This window comes from Centrocercus urophasianus, unplaced genomic scaffold (genome assembly GCF_019232065.1).
Source record: "Centrocercus urophasianus isolate 14NV4802_14NV808 unplaced genomic scaffold, USGS_Curo_1.0 seq_17, whole genome shotgun sequence".
Classification (NCBI taxonomy): Eukaryota; Metazoa; Chordata; class Aves; order Galliformes; family Phasianidae; genus Centrocercus; species Centrocercus urophasianus.
In genome coordinates, this window is record NW_024884722.1 from 18846594 (window position 1) to 18868464 (window position 21871).

Here is a 21871-nt window from a genome sequence, read left to right on the forward strand (position 1 = left end):
AATTTAAAAATTAGGAAGAACTAGAATGCACAAAAAACTGTGAATGTTAAGTAAGGGACTCATGAGACCTTAAGATTTCACTCCAGTCAAATAAAATTGATGGTCACAAGCCAAGCAAACAGCTCCGTGCTGGTGCTGCTGGTACTTCTGCAGATTTCAGCATGTTTGTGGCTGTCAAAATAGATATCACATTTTCAGATGGTGGATCATGAAAAGTTCAGAAAGTTTACTATTGGTTATAGGATGGCATTCACTCTTAGGTAGGTGCCCAGTGATATATTGTATAAGTCACAGACTGCTGATAGGACCTCAGTTTTTACATAAATCCTATCTAGCTAATTGATTCCTCTGGCTTATGCACACTTGCTGCACTTGTCCAGGAAAGGGCAGGTACCATTACTTTCCTGACAGCAAACCCAAGGCTATTTCTTGAGCCTATGCTTACAGCTTCTCACAGAAGAGCAATTTATCATGGAAAAATCAGAGACTAAGTTTCATTGGAAAGTAGCCATGAAATAGAAATAAACTGAAATCTGAGCATGTTTGAATGTGATTTCTGCTGCAGGAGTGACAGCAGCGATGAAGCAAGAACTTAGTTGTGACCAGTTTCTTAGGATGCTCTTTTTGAAGCTGACTGCTGGCCAAAGCATAACTAGGTAGCTAGCCTGGTTCAGAGTGCTCATGCCGACAATTTACAGGCCCACCCTTTCCCATTTGCAGGTTGAGTGGCATGATACATGTTCTTATGACTACCTGGAGATCCGAGATGGCCTCACTGAAAACAGCCCACTGATTGGTCAGTTCTGTGGCTATGAGAAACCAGAAGATATTAAATCCAGTTCAAATAAGATATGGATGAAGTTTGCATCTGATGCAACCATCAGTAAAGCAGGCTTTGCAGCAAATTTCTTCAAAGGTATGTGATCTGGTACTTCTCAAGGTCAAACTTAGGAAATGCTTATCCAATAACTTACTGACACAGTGAAGTTACCATGGCATCTACTTCTAGTTAAAAGCGGTTAGACTTGTCTGCCAATATTAAGTCTATACGTGTTTTACTTTAAAACTGTAGAAGAGTTTGTTGCTGAGTCATGAACAGCACTGGTTAAGACAGAATCTACATCAAAAAAATATTAGATTTTACAAGCCATTACTAGTGCAGACCCTAACACATTTTGTATCACAGTGAGATGGATTTTGAACCCCATTTATCTGCACCAGGGATACTGATATTTGCAAAGAAGGTATACTACTGTACAAAGAGTGTTATAAAAACATACAAACAAACACACAACCAAAAACCTCTCTGTTTAAGTTCTATCCCCCAAAAGAAAACTTTTGGAGAGGAAGTGATTTGCAATCTAAGTAGAATTTCAGGGAAAATTCCAGAATGCTTTTGGAGACAAATGTGTTCATATACTGAAATCTTCTTCAGGAAGATATGAAGGCTTTTTTTTTTTTTTAAGAGCTGGACCCAAGCCATGGTTCTTCACCAGCATCCTGGCTTGATAGAGGCAGAAGCCAAACATCTAACCTCTTGGGAAAATACATTACTGAGTTGCTTTGAGGTAGTCAAAGTTTCTTCTACTTCTTTACAACTGTCATTGAACCCAATAGATACAGCTCCAATATTTGGATTAGTCCTTTATTTCTACTTGTGCCCTGCATTAAAACTGATCACCAGATTGCTGGCAAATACTGTGAATTTTTTCATCCCGTTTCCTGGACAATTCTCACAGTACCTAGATTGCCTGTTACAAAATTCACAGTTCCACATGGATACAAAATGTAGCTGGTTCTTCCTCACATTGGCTTCTTTCAGGAGTTCAGGCTGATTGTGCCAGGAATGTCTTCCAGTGACTAGCACTACCATAAGAATATTAGTAAAATGTTCCAGTAAGGGCTGTACGTGGAATCAGGGGTCAGAGTGAGGAGAGTAAATCTGGCCATCTGTATATTAAATTGTCAGCTCAGGTTGTTAAGGTTGAGAACCTGACTGCAAAATCTGGGATAGAAACTAATGTGTTCCTGAAAATGAACAACTATTTCATGCACTCCCAACTATGTTGCTGCTCCCCGTTCAGCATGGTATGGCCTCCCACAGCTCCATGCATGTGGGCACCATAATGGGCTGGTTTCTGGTAGCTCACGTCACTCAAGCATGAGGAATCGAAACAAAGCAAACCCAAAACCAATTGGCAAATGAGAATATATTGAAGTCTTTACAAGGGACCTTGTAAAGGGGATATGGCTGGTTGGGAAAGTGCGACTTGTTCTGGTTTCCTCTTGATAGAAATGGATGAATGTTCTCAGCCAGACAATGGTGGATGTGAGCAACACTGTGAGAACACGCTGGGCAGCTACAAATGCACCTGTGAGCCTGGTTATGAGTTGGCAGCTGATAAAAAGAGCTGTGAAGGTGGGTAATGTACAGATTGAGGCATCTACGTATCAGGTTGGTACTGCAACTAACAGTGGAAATGAACAGGCTTGGAGGCAATACTCCTTTCCTCTCCATGTTCATTTCTTTTTATCTGTTCCCCTGTCACATCCCTGTAAATTGTCAACATGTTCAATTGAAAAGTTTGGGGTGAAAGACAGAAGGCATCCTTATTCTCTACTGTTGTGACCAAGGATCCCTGTTCAGACCAGATTTTGCACTGGTGGCGGGAGGAATGTTGGAACCTGATAGCGGCCCAGAAGAATTTCAATCCAAGGCTTATTATTTTTTTTTTTTTAATAGGATATTTCTATTGTAGACTGATATCTGTGATTGTCTGTGCTGAGGAGTCAATTCTAATTTCCAGCTGTGGGGGGAAAAAGCACTTCTTCAATAGAAACTGTTCCTGTCAGTATTCTGTGTGGGCAAATAGCCTGCCCCACCCCAGACAGCTGTGCTCACTCTGGAGTGGAATGCAATGCTGTGTTGTCCCTCAGATGAAGTTCTGTCTCCCCTAAAACTAGTGAAGTGCTAAATGTAATAAGCAAATGGTTTGGGAAGTTTGGGTGAAAATCCAAATGCTTTGTGCACTTCTTGTTTGTTTTATTAGGTTCAACAAAATGCTTGGTTTTGTATAACTCTACTGTAACAAGTCTATAAAACACTTAAGTTAATGAACACACCTGTTGCACTTTTTTTTGCATTGAAGCTGTCCCCTGTGGATTTTGATGTTCTGGCAGGGTCTCCTTATTCCAAAGAAATAACAAGAAAAAAATGTTTTGTTGCAAGTAGAATCTTGCACCAGAAGAGCAAACCAAGCTTGATTTCTCTAAAGCAAAACCATGTCCTCTTTCAAAAGAGTGGAGCTGAAATGTCCTGAATTTTTAAAGGAAACAAGGAAGTAAAGTTAAGTCCCTGGCTTTGCTTTGCATTTTCCATAGTGAAAGTGCTGTCTACATGTTAAATTTGAAATTATAAGGTTAATAAACTGAGTGTGGGTGAATTTACCAAGCTGACGTTTACAATTGTATTGTGCATGTTAAGTCAACAGGACTGTAGTAACTCTAAGGCTGTAGAGTAGAATTGAGATCAATCTTTGGCAGTTTAAGCAGCTTCTGGGGTTTGTAGCCAGGCTGCATTTCACTGGTGATTTACAGCAGGTGCAGTTCTGTCTTCTCTGCAATTCCCAGCATTTTCAACCAGCCCCAGAGGCTGGAATTTGAAGTGTGCCATCAGCCAGGGTCTGATTCATTTCCCAGATAACAGGGTGACAAATTTCTGTATCTGAAGAGAACCCAGTAAAACTTGTGTTCATTTATTGCCTCTCCAGCTGCCTGTGGGGGCTTCATCACCAAGCTCAATGGGACCATTACTAGCCCTGGATGGCCAAAGGAATATCCTACTAACAAAAACTGCGTCTGGCAGGTGGTAGCTCCAGCCCAGTACCGGATCTCTCTGCAGTTTGAAGTGTTTGATCTAGAAGGCAATGATGTATGTAACCAGTCCCTGCATCTGTGTGATTATTGGCTAATTTGGAATTCTGTACCAAAATCCTTTGGGTACAAGGATGAGGAGGCTATCTTGCTGGTGGAGCTTCTGGTTGTTTCCTCACCCTTGATATAATAAGCTAATGGCAATGACTGTTCATCTTCTCTATGGAGTGAAGGATTCAAGCTGTTCTGTTATAAATGGGTGTCTTTCCTCTACTGGCTTTACGAAACTGTAGATGTTCTCCATCCCTAATAGGTGTCCCATCCTATGCTTCCCCAGGGCTGCCTTTGTAGGAAGATAATTGGAAATGAATATACAAGTAGAGTTCATCAAGGGTAAAGAAAATAGACAGGATAAGAGTCTGTTCTCTGCCCTACCAAAGACAGGATGGATTTTAAATGAAGCATTTCACTTCTTTCACTGTAAATGGCTCTTCCTTAATTCAGCTGGCTGCTGAAGATCCTTCAGTGCTGTCATGCACCTGATAAGGTGGGAGTCATTATTTTGGATAAACTAAATGGAAATGCTGCTATTCTGATAAAAGCACAGATGCTGTAAGTTTAGAATAGCAAGGGAAGGGGATGAGTACATTCACAAGAGAGAATCTGAAATTGGGAGCATACTGGCATTTCCTTTCCCTATCAGTCAAGTCTCTGTCCCCTCTCTGGAATGGTCTTCTCTAAATCCACTGCCTCCTCTCTTGGCAGGTCTGTAAATATGACTTTGTTGAGGTTCGTAGTGGGCTGGCTACTGACTCCAAGCTGCATGGCAAATTCTGTGGCTCAGAGAAACCCGAAGTAATCACATCATATGGCAACAACATGAGACTGGAGTTCAAATCAGATAACACAGTATCTAAGAAAGGATTCAAAATCCACTTCTTCTCTGGTATGTAGCTGGTTCTCTGATTTAACCTCTCATTTTTGGTGAATTGTCTTTAATCTCCTCTAAATTAGGCAGAGTTTGACATAGATGCATCTAAAAAGAAAGGTTGCTCTGTGTTGTCATCTTTCATCTTTTCTCAGTGCAATGTATGGTCCAGTTTCACAATTTGATATCAGCGAAGTGCATAGATTTCATCAGCACCTCCAGTCCCTGCACAATGGAAAGCAATGGGGAACTTGGTCCTGGAACTTCTTTTTGTCTCTGGAGTCAAGAAGAGCTTTTTTTCTCTGAAACTAGGAGAGTTAGAACATTTCTAAAAATTTTCTATATAGTGATCCTTCCTATCAGCACTGTACATACCAGTGGAAGTTCTGCATTCTTTGTATCTCTTGGTTTCTGAACCTTGTTAGCTTTGGAGGATAACTGTGCATTGTATGAAAGCGGGCATTTAGATCCATGCTCTATTTTCAGTGGAGGCTGAAGAGTATTAATATTTTCAAAGAGAATGATCAAGCAAAATGACCTTGTGTTAGACCGCTGCGGAGCGGAATCAGGGCTGAGGTGTGGTTTATTGAATTCAACAAGGAAGGAAAGGCAAAGTGGCGTATGTTTTAGCTAGAACTGTGTTAGGGAGTGAGGAAACAGGTGAGCATAATGAGGTCCAGGGTGGTCAGAAGAAAAATTGGAAATAAGCTGCTTATAAATTAAATTGGACTGGAAACTGGGAGCAGAATTCAGAACATTGAGATTTAGGAATGTCTGTGAAGAGCAGTAGAGGCAGGTAAAATTCCATGGTTGTGTGTTTTTTTTCTTCAGTTGGAGCAGTTTGTCACATGGACTCTATGTAGTGAGACGACACTAAAAAAAAAGCCTTCCACTTTTCCTTCTGGATCCTTTCATTGCTTGCACTGTGACCGTGAGGTTTTCTGGGTGGTGAATCTGAGGTGAATTTCATGGATTTTCTTATGAGAAAGGTGGGACAGAGATGTCTTTTATTTTCCCTTTTCTCTGAACCCTGGATGGGTCACTTGTGCAGTAAGGGTGAAAGAGGCAGGCTGTCTGTGGCCTTAGGACGGTACTGAATACACAGGAGTAAATATTTAGGGCATATTTCAGCTTCAGAGTACAGCTCCTACCTCAGATGCCTTTCTTGGTCAAAGCAGTTTACAGACAGAGGCTTATCAGAGCATATATGAATTTGAAAATATAAGATCGTCTAGTAGATTTTTGCTTAGTCTAGTGAATTTGTGTGATTCTTTTCCTGGACCATATTTTAAAATAAGGTGTTGCTATAGATTTCTTTTTGACAAGGAGTCTTCAGCTGTTCAAAGCTTGCATTATATAATAAAGCACTTTTGTGGTGCATCTTATGAATTGAAAGACAACTGCAGAAAATGGTATCCGGACTAAAAAGGGATTGGACTAATCCAGCAACAGAAGCTGGAGGTGTGTGGTCGTATCTGCCAGTTTGGATATAGGACTCGCTGCTTGCGACTGCAGTAGTTTGTTTCTCACTGGCAACTCAGTGTTTGTTGCTCTTGCCCAGACAAGGATGAATGTTCCAAAGACAATGGTGGCTGCCAGCATGAATGTATCAACACCTTTGGGAGCTACGTATGCCAGTGCAGAAATGGCTTCAAGCTGCATGAAAATAACCATGACTGTAAAGAAGGTAAGCCCTCTGTTCCGTGCTTTCAGGAAAGATGAGCTCCCACAAACACTATCTGAGCCAGAGTGCTTCCTGCCCTATATTGGAAGCTAGTTTGTACTTACCAGTCTGGGACACTGAAAATGTCCCAGGCAGCTGAAGAACTATCTAGGAAAAGCAATAAGAGGTCTCAAGAACTCGGTTTTGGCTGGATCTGTTTCCCAGTCTGGCCCTTTATACGTCCATGGGGATGGACAGGTTAGAGGCAAGAAATGAAAGAAGCAGTTATGGGATGTTACCACCAGACTAGTCGCTTCATTTAAGGCTTGGATTGGGTCAGAAGAGAGAGGCTGATCTGGTACAACACTTTGCTGATGCCAAAAATACTTTTTTTTTGGTGCATGCCCACCCCTTAGTTGACACTGCTGAGGCCTTCCACTGAACAGCCTCTGTTACTTGCCTGATTGTTCTGTGATTCGGTTTTTCAAGTCAGCAAAACAAAATAGCTCAAGGCTGAGATAGCACTGAAGTCAACATGGTGGTGGGGTTGGAACACATGCCACTGAGAGCAGGGCAGATGAGCTGGAGGAGCGGGAGAGTACATCTGACAGTGAGGAGACTGAGGTTAATGAGGTCCAGGAAGATAAGATAGTCTTTCACCAGCTGATCAGTTAATTCAGCCAGCTAGTCTGGCTGCATCTAGGAATGCCAAAAGTATAGGCCTTTTCAGGGACAAACCCACCAGAACTAAGTAGTAATCCTAAAAGACCTTATTCGTGACTGAAGCCTACCATGTTTTTGCCATAGCTAGGGTCTCAATGGGGGGAGAGAGGTTTGTAGGCTATTTCAGTGATGCAAATTAGTGTATGAGACTCTCCTTGATGCCTCTGTCGTACGGTCTCTCTCAAGCTGGTTGTGAGCATAAACTGAGCAGTGCAGAGGGAATGATGAGCAGTCCGAACTGGCCTGACAAGTACCCTAGCCGGAAAGAGTGCACCTGGAATATCTCTGCAACACCTGGCCACCGAGTGAAAGTAGTGAGTAACCAGCAAATGGGAGTGCCAGGGGAGAAGCATTCTCAGATTTATAAGCGTCCTTCTTAATTTTCCTTATTTTTATTTTTACTGTAGACTTTTAATGAGTTTGAGATTGAACAGCACCAAGAATGTGCCTATGATCACTTGGAAATGTATGATGGGCCCAACAGCAAGTCACCCATACTTGGCCGCTTCTGTGGCAGCAAGAAACCAGACCCTGTGGTAGCTTCTACCAACAAGATGTTCCTTAGGTTTTACTCTGACGCTTCCGTGCAAAGAAAAGGTTTTCAGGCAAAACATAGCACAGGTAAGCTGATTCCCTGCAAATATACCAGTATGATGAGATGCCATCAAATCTCACTGCATTGTTTACCAGTCAAGATTTTAGATACACTTTTCTGCAGGTGATTTTACCCTGAGATTTTTCTGTTTGGAAAGTGTGCTAACCATCTCCCATTGTTGACAACATACCGCACATGCTAGCTGAGAAGCTTACTGATGTCAGATGTTCCTACTCACCTTCTGCTGTTTAAATAGGAGATGCTTGGTCAAGTGACAACCTCTTCTGTTCCCCATCAGTTCTCAGAAAAAGAGTGGATACAACTTAGTCTAGCAAGGGATGCCTTTCAGATATAATGGCCCACCACAATGAGCTCATACTAGATTGGTTATGGTGGAAGCAAAGATGTGCTGTGAGCATACACAGCAGGATTATATTTGTAGCAACCCAGCGGTGGATGTATTGTACCAACATTCTTTTCTGAAATCTTTGTCACTGTAGATGAAGCAGACCTTGAGCAGCACTACTTATTCCTCGTTAGCTGCAGAAAAACCACCAAAGTACTTGCATTGAACTATCTTAGGTGCAACGTGGGCAGATTATTTTGGAGTCCAGGTTTTTAATAAGCTTCAGCTTACTGTTGGCAAGATATTTGGGGTCACAATTTCAGCTACAGGACAAGTTCAAAGAACACGTTAACAAAAGACATTACGTTGCTGTTCTATAAAATATCTTTTCTTCTGGCCAACATTAACTGGTCACTTCTTTCTCTCCATGTTTTGCACCAAAAGAACCAGGCTTTTCTACACTATGTGGGTCACTGGATTCATGGATGACTGAAGAATTCACTCTTATGCTAGTTAGATGCAGTGGTTAGTAACCTTCCCTGCTGTTATATGTACTTCAAACTGAAGGTCGTCTTTTCCCACAGACAGCCCAAAAGTGGGATGGCAAATCTTTTGTGAGGTAGGGCCTTTGAGGAGACTGTGTTTTGTGCCCTTTTCTTCCTTCAGTGTGTGGTGGGCTCTTAAAGGCTGAAGTACAAACTAAGGAGCTGTATTCCCATGCTCAGTTTGGGGACAACAACTACCCAGGGCAAGCCAACTGTGACTGGGTGATTGTAGCAGAAGATGGTTATGGGGTGGAGCTGATATTCCAGACATTTGAGATCGAGGAGGAGGCTGACTGTGGATATGACTACATGGAGATCTACGACGGTTATGACAGCACCGCACCCCGCCTTGGACGCTTCTGTGGCTCTGGGGTAAGCCATGGTGGCAAGGATTTCACGGGGTTATCGGAGGTGGGAAAGAAGGGTGCTCTCATTTCCTGTTTTTGGAGAGGGATATCTGTCACAAATTGGTGATGAGAATGTCTTGTGCATCTGAGTCTTGCTGCTTCCCCTCTTCCTACAGATCAGTCATTTTATCTACTATGCAAAGTTGGTCTAAAAAACAACTGACTTTCCTAGCTGACTTTCTGTTTTCAGCCCTGGGCTTTATGCATCAACATGGGACTGCTACAATGCTGTGCCCTAGCCCAGATGCAAAATCATTGTGTGAATATGAGAAACTGCTTCCAAAATCTGGTTTAATCCTTAGTTACTTCCTTCCTGAAGCCAAGTCACATTTCCAGTCATGGTCAGGAGAGAATGAAGGCTGAAGCTGTTAGTTGACTCCAGGATGGTGTCTTGTCTCCTAAATTGTTATCTAAGTCCTGATTAGCAGATGTGACTCTGTTAGTATGAGCAGTAGTGGGACTTGAACAATGAAATAGAGAAAGTGCTTTTGGAAACAGCCAGGTAGCATGTGTCAGGACAGTCTATGCAAACTGGGGAAATGGTCTGGAAAACAGACCAAGGTATAGCAGATTGGTGTGAAGAAGCTCAGAATAGTGGGATAGTAATCACCTATCTGCATGCTGACAAATGGAGAATGGTAGGGAAAGTTTCAGGGGAAACACAGAGGTTGTAGCAAGTCACAGCGGTGAGGGAAGCAACCAGAGCTTTGCTTGCATGATGCATGGGAGGGACTCGACTGCTGAATAAGGTCCAATTTGAGCTGTGTCATTTCCTAAAAAAATTAGCACAAATCAGAATGTACCCAGAGGACTGGAACAAGAATATCCAGGGAGTCCCGTGACCAATCAAAAACAACTGGAAGAACTGGAATTGTAGAGTGGACTGGTATCAGTCTTCAAATATGAAATGCAAGCATGCAAAGAGCAAGACGAATATGCTCAGAAAGTCAGGGCACGTGGTACTGAGCACTGAGTATTCATGTTTCATAGCCTATTCATTGTGAGCTTAAACTCTGGCACCACAGCGTGGATGATTACTTAGCATGCGGACTTGACCACTGTGTTATGTTCTTTCCTTTTCTGCAGCCTCTGGAAGAAATCTACTCTGCAGGAGATTCCATCATGATTCGATTCCACACAGACGACACCATTAACAAGAAAGGGTTTCACGCCCAATACATAAGTACCAAATTTCAGGATGCGTTGCATATGAGAAAGTAATCTGACTGCTCCTCGCAGACGTTCCTTACCTGAAGATCGAGATGTTTAGCTGTGATTTTTGACTTTTTTAAGCCTCTGTGCATCTGACCAAAAGCAGTGTACAGTATTTTCTGTAACTAAAACTAAATCCAGTCACAAGGGTTTGCCTCTGAAATTATTAGTGTGACTCTCTCTTGTTAACATACCTAGGACCAAAAATTGTCTTCTAATCATACCTGTCAGGGCATAAATGTTGTGTTTTGCATAGCTTCCCATAGGGCTGAATGAAGACTTATGAAGCTTAAACTGAGGAAGGTCTTAGTCTATTGAATACCCTGTCTCTAGATTATATTTCCTAAGCATCCTGTACAAGCTGTCTGAATACATTTTCTAAAGCATATGATGTGGGCAGCCACTCAGTAGGGTTTTCTCAGAGGACATTGTGGACTGTCTATTCTCCTCTGCAGCCCAAGTTACTCAGTGCAATATGAGAACAACTACGCAGCTGGGACTCCAGATTCCATGACTCCTTCTGTCCCACCTATTTTGTGTCTTAGTTTTTGTGATTTGAGAAGTAGTTGGGGGCATGGGGATGATCTCCTTGGTTAGCTGACCACAGTGAACAAGCAGTGGTCAGTGCCTGTCTGCAGTAATTGTCCCACTGCACACTGAGTGGAAGTACTTTGACACAGTGGCCAAGGGAAAGCTTGTGTCTGACAGGGATGTGTTTTGATAGGAGGCAGAGCATGAATGTGTAATGGTGGCAGAACTTTGCAGGTGGAACACTTACAGTCTGCTCCAGTTACACTGCCAGGCAAGGCAGCTCAGAGGGCTATAGCAGCAGTCCAGGCTCCATCTTTAACAAGAAGTCTCTCTTAACTCGACCCATGTTTGCTTTCTCAGTCATTTTATGCTTCTTCCTTTCCAAGTTTCCGTTGCTCCTGAGTACCACATCTTTGTGAGCCTTTCATTTTCATAACTATCTATGATGCTCTCCCCAGAACTCCCCACAGCTACCAAGGGGTGCTCTTACAGCATCAGCTAGCTGGAGCATCTCACAGAAGAACACATCGAGTCAGAGATGGTCAGAATACCTTAGCATATTGCTGTGGTTGTTCCTGAGACAAAGAACAGAAGCTGTGCTACAGGTCAGCTCTGGTGAGCTCGGGGAACCTGTCAAACAGATGCATGCCCCAGGCATAGGACAAGGAATGGGAAAGTTCTGCTGGTTTGCGTTGCTTCATTCTTTGCCAGCCCACCATGCAGTCTATTAGCTTCATAGCAGTTCTATAACCCTGCTGTGCATATGAGATGTTGACTTAAGCACCTTGAGCTACAAGGCTGAGACCTGCTCTGCGTTGCAGTTATTTATACACATGGAAGCTACTGAACCATTGCAGAATTAACAGATAGCTTGGCACTTATTTGAGAGAAAGTAGGGAAAACTGCGCCTTGTGGGAGAAGTACTGTAATTGAGCTACTGGTAAGGGAGGGGAATAAAAGAAGAAAAAAATCATTCAGAACTAGATCTATTTCATTATGGCACTCATGGGCAGTAATGAGCTAAAAGATGAGGTACATTAGCTTTAATAAAGTATTTGTAATCCAAGGGTTACTGTGTTTACATAACCAGTGTACTGTCAGGCTCTGGGGTGACACCTGCCCGTTGAGTGCATGACTGTGGAGAAGCGTGGGGTCAGCAACACTATCCGGCACAAATGACTTTTCTGGAGATGAGGCCATTTCCAGACAGATAATAAATAGACCCAGCCTTCTCCAAAAGTCCTCAACCAGAATATGGTCCAAGTATTGTGAATACTGGGAGAAGCAAATGCATGAAAATATTTTCTTGCTTAGAACAAGAAAAATAAAATAATTTATAAACAATATTATATGTATATAAAATGTGCATGTAAAAAAACAGTAGTCAAAGCCTTAAATGTCATGTGAACAATACTGTGCCATGGACTATAGCTTTATTGCAGGCTGTATAAAACCATGTTATTTCTGTTTGTTTTTCTAGCTCTGTTTTTTCTTTCTAATTTTTGAGGCCTTTTTACAGGCAAGGCCTTTAAATTCAAGCTGTTTGACCATGCAGGTCTGAGGAAGTGAGGTCTGTTAGCTGTGGTCTGTTAGCTTTTTTCCTTCTCTTTCTTGATCCCATTCAAGCAAAATTGCAGTGGCTCGGGTCTGGAAATAAAAGCTTGACACTGATCCCTGTGAAGCAGAAGGAAAGTAATAGGTGGCAAGCAGCAGTTCAGATTTCCTAGCTCTCTAATGGGAGAGAAGCTTCCTGTGTACTTCCACATCTGTGCTCTATGTTTTGATAATTTCTTACGTTCCTCAGACTTTGTATTTGGTGTTCTGGTTTGTTGCACATGCTTGCAATGTGGTTTGATGGATCTACTGCATTTGTTAGCATTCAAGCAGGTGTCTTTTGTGACAGTGTACTACTCACAGCTGTTGTACTGTACATTTCAACTGATGATTTATGTAGAATATTTCTGCTGTACTGACTGGGTGGTAACAGTCAATAATTCTAACTGTCTATAAGTTTCTTAAGTGAAAAAGAAAAAAATGTGAGATCCTCCAAGGTGTGTACACGTATTCCAGTCTTTGTGTGGTTTTACATTTCACTAACAAAATTAATATTATAGGTGGGGAGGAGAGGAGGGTATGGGGGCAATCAAAATGTACCTAATTAGTCTAGAGACCAAAATGAGTCTCTGCTTTTATTAAAGACTGGATTCAGTTGCACATTCTATTGTATACATGCATCCACCAGTTCCTCAAGGGAAAGAAATTTCTTAACACATCTTCACTGCAGCCTTGTGATCTGTACTCCCACTGTAGCAGCAAAATGTTCAGTACACAGGCAGCATTAAAAATGTTTTTCTTCCTTTTTCTGTCCTCTGCCTGATACATATTCTGCTTGCTAAGGATCATTTCTGTGTTTTTCCCCATCTGTCTACTATTCATTTATGTCATTCATGTCCCCTGAACATTTCCTGTGGTGTGTGATGCAGCCACTCAAAACTTCATGGTGTCTGAATTTCCTCTATGCTGCACCTAAAGGCAGAGCAACAACGGAGACAAAGAATAAGTGTCTTCACGCAGCCTCCTGCACCAGGATATGACTGCAAAGTTTGATTCTGGAATGTGCCAGGGTGCTGTCAGTCAGGTCACTGATGGACATGATTTCCAAAATGAGGGCCAGTGAGCATCCAGTCATGCTGAGAATATGGTCCAAAGCAATGCAACCTAAGTAGAAACCAGTGGGAAATAGGAGGTGATATAGAAGGTGGAATATAAACTAATGTGACAGCTGTCTGAGAAACACTGATGTGTGCAGCTGCAGCAATATATGCTATCACCGTTTTCATGATCAATCTGGATGCTGAAAGTGTTTCTTGATCTTTCACAGGCTTATATATTTCTTTCTCTTCAAGTAGAACTTTCCCTTAATTTCTCTTTCAGATTTGCCAGCCACCAGTGCTATGTGATGTGGCCAGTTTCTTATTTTTAGAATCAGGATTTAATTTTCTAGAAAGTGCCCGAAGACCATCCAGTCACCATCTGTGAGATGCTGAAGGGGATATCTATTGTCTGCTAGGAGATTCTTCATCCTTTATAAGCATGAGTATTCAGTGGTACACCAGTCAAGACAAAGAAAGATGCTTAGGAGCACACAGGCCTATTGATCTCAGTATCAGGCATGAAACAAGCCAGCAGGAATCCTCCACTTTGTTCTGGCATTTCCCATAATTTTTCTCTAGCATACAAGGTGTTAACCTTAGATAACAAAAGCAGAATTCCCCTCAAGCTGCTACACCCTCACAGCCATAAACAGTTTTGTTGTTGTTTGGTGGGTTGTTTTTTTGTTTTTTTTTAAGCCATGAGGCAGATTAGAAAAAAAGAGCTGTAGTCCTCAGTGCCCTAAAGCCATGTGCCAGCCATTCTGCCTCTGACAGAGGAGCTGCTTTATCAGGTGTGCTGGGATCCAGTCAGACTGTCTGACTCACCCTGGCAGAAATGCCCTCGTCTTCTTCCTCTTTACAGGTCTCCAATTTCTTGTGTTTTGGTTTTGTTATTTTTTTCAGCAGGAAGAGAATCTCATTCTAAACAGAACGCTGAGCCTGGAGTCGGACAGTCAGCTGTTAATGTGTGGAGGGATTTCTGGTGGAGGAGAGCAAAATGGTGAGTGGAGCCGTCCTGTCTCAGTAGACTCATATTTCGATGGAACCTGGGGAAGAGGTCAGAGAGGTGAGGCTGTCAGAGTATTTGAGTGTTTGATGTAATGTTCCTTGGGAGTTTTTAGCCCTCCAGTTCCTTGCTCCAACCAACTCAGCTGGCACTCTTGTCATCTTTGCTTTTCCTTGTAGTGCAACCAACAGTTTTAGGTACTTGCTTGGATTTTAGTGTCTATTACAGCTTTTCTGACCAGGAGATATTACCCGGTTCTGGGGCAGTTGGAGCAAAGTGGAATCAATCAGTGGTCTTTTCTTGAGGAAATTTCCTGTCCTTTGGAGTGAGTTCCTGCAGGATCTGCTGAAATGATCACACTAGAGCTGATGCTTGTATAAACACAGGAGAGGACGTAATCCCTGGCTGCAAGCATTCACGGTTTGAGCTAGTATGGGAACAACTGGGAGGGAATTCTTTCCATATGTTGGAGAATTGATGCTGAAAGGGTGGAAGCGTCTGTTAAAAAAGACAGTAGCTGCTGTAGTTAATGCTGGGAAATGTACTTGACTCCTGTCAGGGTCACTGATGCTCAGAGCCCAGTAAATATCACACTGAGTAATCTGGACAATCTATGAACAAAAGCAGGGATGTGCCTGCAAATAAGGATAACACAATGCCAAATTACGTTCACTTTAGGTATCAAAATTTCAGAGCGGGCTGGAAGGGAGTTTCAGTCATGAGGTCTGGAAGCGTCCTTTCCATTCTGAAGTAAATATATTGGATGTCAATAGTAATTTACATGTAAATGACATCCTTGTCTCTCCTGATATGGATACTGTACCAATTTGCATATTTATCCATTTTTGCAAGTGATTTGAGACAGTGGCTTTAAACCATTGTTCACATTTAGAGAAACAGCCTTGTTCTCGGTATCTTGCTGCGGTTTCCTGTGTTTGCTTGGTTAGAGAATTCAGATTCCAAATATGATAGTCTCAGTAAGATATCCTGAATCTTTCATTCTGTACATAAAAGAAATCTCAGTGAAGAACACAAATGCATAAGTTACCAGTTAAAAATGTAAATGTAGAACCAGGTTATTACTTTAAATAAGAGCTGTGTGTTTTCTGGTAGAAGCTAAGTATGTATTCCCGGTCTAAAGCTATGATTAAATAAACTAGGAAAAAAAAATTCTGTTTAACCTGATTGGTAGTGATTGTATTATTGCAAGTTACAGACATACCTGTTTTTTGCTGGGAATATAAATTTGTCAGCAGTCAATTGCACGTACAGTTTCGCAAATACCTAGAGCACAGAAAGGTGAGAGTATATAAATGCATTATTTACATGGCCTCTTCTGCTCAGACTTTAATCTAACCTGCATGCAAAGTCCTGAAATACATATAAAGTCCATTAAGTATGTATCATTACTAGGAAGGAAATAAATGTACAGCTTCAGAGAAGAGAAAGGTGTGAATATCCAAGCTCAAACATTAACAGGTCAGCTGTTCAGAAAGGTGTGTTTCAGTGAGGAAGTTTGAAGAATACACAATAGAAAAGTTGAGTAAGAATGCTTCTATAGAATTTCATTCCCAGCTGGCAACATGGGTGTAGCCATACCTGGGTCTATGAGGGGCCTGAAAGAGATCCTTCTCACTTGGTGACTGATTGTTAACTATGCATGCAGTCCCTAAGCCAGGTTGTTCAAAGGTTACACTTCCAGTTCAATGTCCACAGCTTGCCTACAAAGGCCACAGTTCCAAACAAGCCTCTGACTGCAGTTAGGAATGGGAGGATGAATTCTGGATTGTTCACTAAGTAGTATGATCCATCATATCCAGCAAAGTGTCCTATTCCCAGACCACAGGACATAGACTGAGCTAAGATTGAAGTGTGAATCCTCTCATATCCTGCTTGTGCTCTCAGCCTTCCTTCTCCATAACCTGCAGTATCCAGACTTCCTGCGTGCTTTCACTGCATTAACTTCCCTGACCTGAAATAACCAGGCCCTATTCAAGGCATGGCAGAAGAACTTTCTGCAGTCAGAAAAAGCCAGATTTGTGCTGGCTCATTATACTAGCTTTCTGGGGATGCACAGTGACGCTTCCTTTCAGCCTTCTGTCACCTTTCACATCAGTTCAAAGAGACCCCAGCAGCTTTGCTCTTTCACTCAATTTTTATTTAATTCCAATGTTTTTATGGCTCTGGCTGGGTTCAGCAGAGCTGCTGCACATGGACATGCTACTTACTCCTGGATTAGAGGAGAGGCTCCTGTGCTGCTTGTCCTCATCTCTGCCCTCCAAATTGAGCTTCCCTTCCCAACGCTGCCACTAGCACAAATCCCTCCAGTCATCTGCAGTTGCTGTGGTGCTGGCTGTTGCATGGACTCAATACTAGTTCTAGCAGCACAGCTACACCAGAAAGAAAAGTAGTTCTTAACTTTCTTTAAGCCTCCCAGAATGCTGATTTGCATCCCAGACAGGCAGGCAGCTTTCCTCCTGTGCGTAGAAACAAATTAGCCAGGAAAAGGTTAATATCTTTCTATCTTTTCAGCTGTCCTTGAATCAACAAGAGCAGGAACATGTGATTAGTTTGCAGCTCAAAGGCTGCAGGTGCAAGTCTTTGCTTTCTTACAAATTACCCTGTACTTTGGCTTTGTTTGTCCCTCAGCCATAGTGGTAATAAAAAAAGTTTTGCCCTCTTAGTAGGGAGTTGGCAGAGTAAACCTATTGTATGATAAGGCTCTGTATAGTGTAAGTAATTCAAGCAAACCAGTTTATGTTTTATTGTACTGCACTTTTAAATAGCCTTGTATGCTTTTTTTTCTTTTTCTTTTTTCTTTCCCTCTTGAATAACTGTCATGTTTCCTGTTCAAATCATGTTGGTATATTCCCGTGCCATCACTTCCAGACACTGCAGAAATATCCCTCTCCATTCCCACACCTGCATAGGGCACCTACAAATTGCAGAAAGTGTGATATTGTTTTTATTCTTTTCTAATTTCTCTGCAGGATGTGACAAGATCTTTCATGCCCTTTTACAACACAACTGTAAATTCAGTAAGTATACTGTGTAGGATGAAGATCAACTGCCTCCTTGGCACCATGATATACCTCAGAAAGAGGGAATATAATTCTGAAAAGGAGGAGGTGCTCTTAACGGATAGTGGATGGTTGGAATCTTATCTGACATGCTGTTCTATTGCTGCTAACATGATATTTTATTTGTCTTGCCACTGAATGAAAAGGCACATCAGTGCTAAATCTTTTTTAAAAGGCAAGTATTTTGTCTCTCTTCCCACAAAAACTTGTGGATGTGCAAAGATCTGGACTTTACAAACTGACCTTCCTGCTTGTACTGTCTGTATTCTGAGGCACAGAACCTACCTGGCTTTGCTTCTTCCCAGCATTTTATTGCATAAACTGTCAGCTGCGGGTAGTGGGTTAGCCTGGGTGAAGAGATAACAAGCAATGCATCTGCCATCATCACTATGTGATATGCCTTCTATCTCCCAGCTTCAACTGCCTTGTCACTTGTAACCAGGTGTGATGTTTTTGCAAAGGCTAGAAAAAGCTGGAGAGTTTTGATATGGGGTACGCACAGGTTTCAGTGTCCTTCTCTGCATGCCTTGCTTCTGCAAGCCCAGACAAGGTGTGCAGTGCTTTCCAGTGATGGATGCTCCAGGTAGGGGCATGCAGGTAGATGGTGCAGTGAAAATGAAGAGCAGATTTGCAAAATCACATCATTTCTAGGGTCTTCTTGCTCCCCTTTTTGCTTCTTTCTCTTCTGAATCCAATCTTCTATGGCATGTATTAGTGCTTATCTCTTTCATGTATTTTTTCCAGTCTCAAACTCCTTTTTGAGGAAGAATATACATTCTTTCCATTCAGTCAGAGCCACCGTTGGCTGGGTTCTTGCTTAGGACTGGCAAGTACGGGCCAAGACCTCAGGGTCTGGCTGGGTTCTCCAAGTGTAATCTACCAAATGCTGCTGTTGAAGTCTTGCAACTGATTAGTCTCTATCTGTGCTTGCTCTATATAAAGTAATTTTTTGTAAATTTCTATAATTGTCTTATTTCTAGATCTCTCCAACTGCAACAGCAAGCACACCTGTTGAGGCAGATTGTTCTTATGGGGTAAGAGTTTGTTTCATTATTTAATTTGACTGATTGCTTATGGAGTATTTCCCCTCTAAAATCGTAGAATCTTTTGAGTTGGAAGGAACCTTTAAAGATCATCTAGTCCAACACCCCTACAATGAACAGCTCAATCAGGTTGGCCAGAGCCCTGTCAAGTCTGATCTTGAATGCCTCCAGGGAAGGGACATCTGCCTCCTCTCTGGACAATCTGTTCCAGTGCTTCACCACTTTTGTTGTAAAAAAAAAAAAAAAAAAAAAAAAAAAAAAAAAAAGGCATTTTTTTTCCTTATATCCATTCTAATCTCCCCTCCTTTAGTTTGAAACCATTTCTCCTTGTCTTATCACAGCACACCTTGCTAAAGAGACTGTCTCCTTCCTTCATACAGCCTCTGTTTACATACTGAAAAGCCACTACCGGGTCTCCCCGGAGCCACCTCTTCTCTAGGCTGAACAGCCCCAGTTCTCTCAGCCTGTCCTCGTAGGGAGGTGTTCTATCCCTTGAATCATTTTTGTGGCCCTCCTTTGGACATGGTCCAACAAGTCCACATTTCTTCTCCACATCTGGATGCAGATCTCCACTTCTGCATCTCCTTTCTATCCCAGTGTATATTATAGCTGGGCTAGATAGCACTGTTGTGGCCCAGAACTGTAGGTTCATCATGTTGGCTATTCTTTTTGCATGCTAAGGCACGCACTCAGCTACTAAGCACAGAATTAAAGGATCACACTGCATGTGTTTGACCTGACTCTCTTTCTTTGTGAATTAGTATAAACTTTGGGTGGTTGGAGTAGCTGCAGGGATACCCAGCTTCCTGACATTGGTTCTTGCAGTCATGTTGGCAGTGGTCTGTGTTCTCCAGAGGTCAAACTTCAGATGGAAACGGGTAAATACCTTCCTTCACCAGAATGTCTTGCCACTTCCCAGCCTAATCCTCTATGTCAGAAGGCTGATTCAGTCCTCTCTGTAGCCCTTGGAAAGTTCAGGACTGCACTCCTAGGCACTCAAGCTATCACTGCTTTACTTAGAAGTTAAAGGATCATAAGGATCAAAGAGAAATTTAAGTTAACATTCAGAAGAAGCACTTCCAGGTGGTCTGTTAACTAGCAGAAAACAAAATCTATGGCCACTGCTCTTCAGTGGATTCTTCTCACCCAAGTAGGAATCCTCTGATTCCAAAATGATGTTACTTAGCTCCCAAAGCATTGGCAAGTTGTTTCATAGTAACTAGTTTTGTCAGCTTTTCTTCTGTTCCAGACTGTGGGTTGGGTATCGATGTCCTATGTCCCCAGTGATGGGATAGAGTCAGAGTTTCTGCAGCGCCATACTTCTTTCCCCTGAGGTGAAAAAGCATTCATATGCCCAAGAAGGAGAAAAGTCAGGAAGCACTGTGGCAGCCAAACACTGACAGTTCTGCCTAAAATGGTCTGTTCCTTCCCCTGCTACTTTATAGAAGTTTTAAACCAGCTCTAGTTCTTGCGTGGCTCATTCTGCTCTCACTCCAGAAAGAAACCTATAAAAGTACTAAGGGAAGTGGCCTCCCTGTAGTTGCTGTTCATTAACATCTTTTTGTGTTTTGTTCTGCTTTTCTGATTGTAAATGTGCAAGTGAGGGTTTTTCTCCTGTATGAAATGATCATAAGAATTTGGAATGTTATAGTGAAAGCAACTGTTGGGCATTAAGTGATCCCTTCTGAAAGGTGATTCCCATGGGCTGGCATCAAAAGGTCTATGTGATTGTCCCAAATGAAAAATCGTTTTGACAGGTACCTTAAAATGTTAGTTTATTATCCTCTATGGTTATTTACACACAGAGTGTGTTCTGAGTTCAAAAATTGTTTAATAACATTTTCTCACAGCTTTGTGCTCTTTGTAAAGTTATGGGTGAGTTGTAGATAGAGGTTCTTTGTCACTGATTTTGTTCGTTGCTTTAGACAAGTGAATGTTGTGAAGTACAAGAACATGAATATGAAAAAACCCTCCCAGACCTCCAAATGTAAGTCATCATTTGGCTGACTCTTAACATAGCTACTGAGTTACTAAAGACAGGGCTGGCTTTAGCAGTAGGAATGGAGACCTCACCGTAAGCTTGCTATCCCAGAGCTCATATGTTGCCAGTATCTCTATCTATGTGTCTGTCTGATGGAATCCCTGAAATGGGCCATGTAATGGATTGCCATTGTTTTAGAGTACATGAGTGAAAGAGCTGCATCCTGCTTGGGCAAATGTGGGAGGGAGAGGGGAAAGCTAGAAATGTGACCCGATGTGACATTTTCTTCAAAATACTGACAAACTGTTCTAAAGACAGGCAGGAATTCTAGTGTTCTCCATTCTCTGCAGCCCGAATACTCAGTGACAGCCATCACAGAAATGATATTTTGCCTCTAGGATATATACCTGAATGTGCTGGAGGAGACAACAAATGTCTATGTAAATGAAGATCAAGGAAAACGCTTCGGAACAGGCATCCAAACACAAGCAAAGGCCCCACGGGTGAAGAAGCCGAGAACAGAGCCACCTATGACAGAATCCATTTATGAAAATCACCCTCCCTCTTGCTGAGAGAAAAGTGCCAAGTGATGGCTGGGACCAGAAATAACAGACAGCATTTTCAGGACACCAGGGGTCCCACAACTGTGTTTCAAGAACAAGAGTATTTGTGTGTACTTGAAATTCTGGAGGGTAGGACAGAGACATTGTGAGGGGAAAGAACCTGACTGAGGTTCAGCCTCTGAGTGGCTCAGAGATACTCTCCTCGTTTGGGGAGTATGAAAACTCTCTGGAAGAGGTGGCTTTACTGTCCTCCTATGTTTAACTTACTCTGTTTTAATAAAGAACATGTAAGTCCTCTTAGTGATACAGCTGGAAGAGAAGGACAACCGGAGTGTTTACCGGAGCTCACATGACTCAGGTGCTTTTGCCCCTCAGTAGTGCCTAGGAGGGCAATAAGGCAACGTGGTTCTCATTTGACAGGAGGAGATGAGACTGTAAGTGAGAAAGAAATCTGGAAGCAGAAAGAAACTGCTGCTGCTGTCCTTACCCACAGGGATAGCAATTCCCCTCCGTTCTCTGCTAGGGAAAAGCTGGGCCATAACATGCTTAGTGAATAAGAGAGGACCTCAACAGCAGGCAGAGGTCCAACCAAAGGCGGAAACAGCATTGAAGCTCTTGCTACATTCAGCCTCTGAACTTGGGGGAGTGCTGTCTGCCAATAGGGATGTTGCAGATTTCTGTCAACCCCCTGTGAGCAGCATACTGGCAGGGGTCCTTGCAG

General features: G+C 42.3%; 1 protein-coding gene and 1 long non-coding RNA gene across 19 annotated transcripts in view; one reads left to right on the forward strand and one right to left on the reverse strand.

The window, feature by feature from the left end:
* The window catches only part of TLL2 (tolloid like 2), a 94499-nt gene extending 73052 nt beyond the window's left edge, over nt 1-21447 (forward strand). For 11 of the 18 annotated variants that reach the window (XM_042817943.1, XM_042817947.1, XM_042817945.1 and 8 more), the window contains 9 exons: nt 721-916; nt 2294-2419; nt 3771-3931; nt 4639-4819; nt 6363-6488; nt 7374-7501; nt 7595-7808; nt 8795-9045; nt 10167-12870. In XM_042817943.1, coding sequence (XP_042673877.1) covers nt 721-916; nt 2294-2419; nt 3771-3931; nt 4639-4819; nt 6363-6488; nt 7374-7501; nt 7595-7808; nt 8795-9045; nt 10167-10301 — 1518 coding nt within the window. In that variant the 3' untranslated portion in view covers nt 10302-12870. Of the gene's footprint in view, nt 1-720; nt 917-2293; nt 2420-3770; nt 3932-4638; nt 4820-6362; nt 6489-7373; nt 7502-7594; nt 7809-8794; nt 9046-10166; nt 12871-14380; nt 14478-17473; nt 17522-18543; nt 18598-19367 lie in introns of those variants that run through there. The other 7 variants (XR_006168701.1, XR_006168699.1, XR_006168700.1 and 4 more) reach the window with 7 other exon arrangements.
* Nucleotides 12982-16153, reverse strand: LOC122159915. Its single transcript, XR_006168703.1, has 3 exons — nt 16083-16153; nt 15706-15767; nt 12982-14981 (listed from the first exon to the last, which is right to left on the reverse strand). It is a non-coding gene; the product is annotated as an uncharacterized LOC122159915 (long non-coding RNA).
* Nucleotides 21448-21871: the final 424 nt, after the last annotated feature.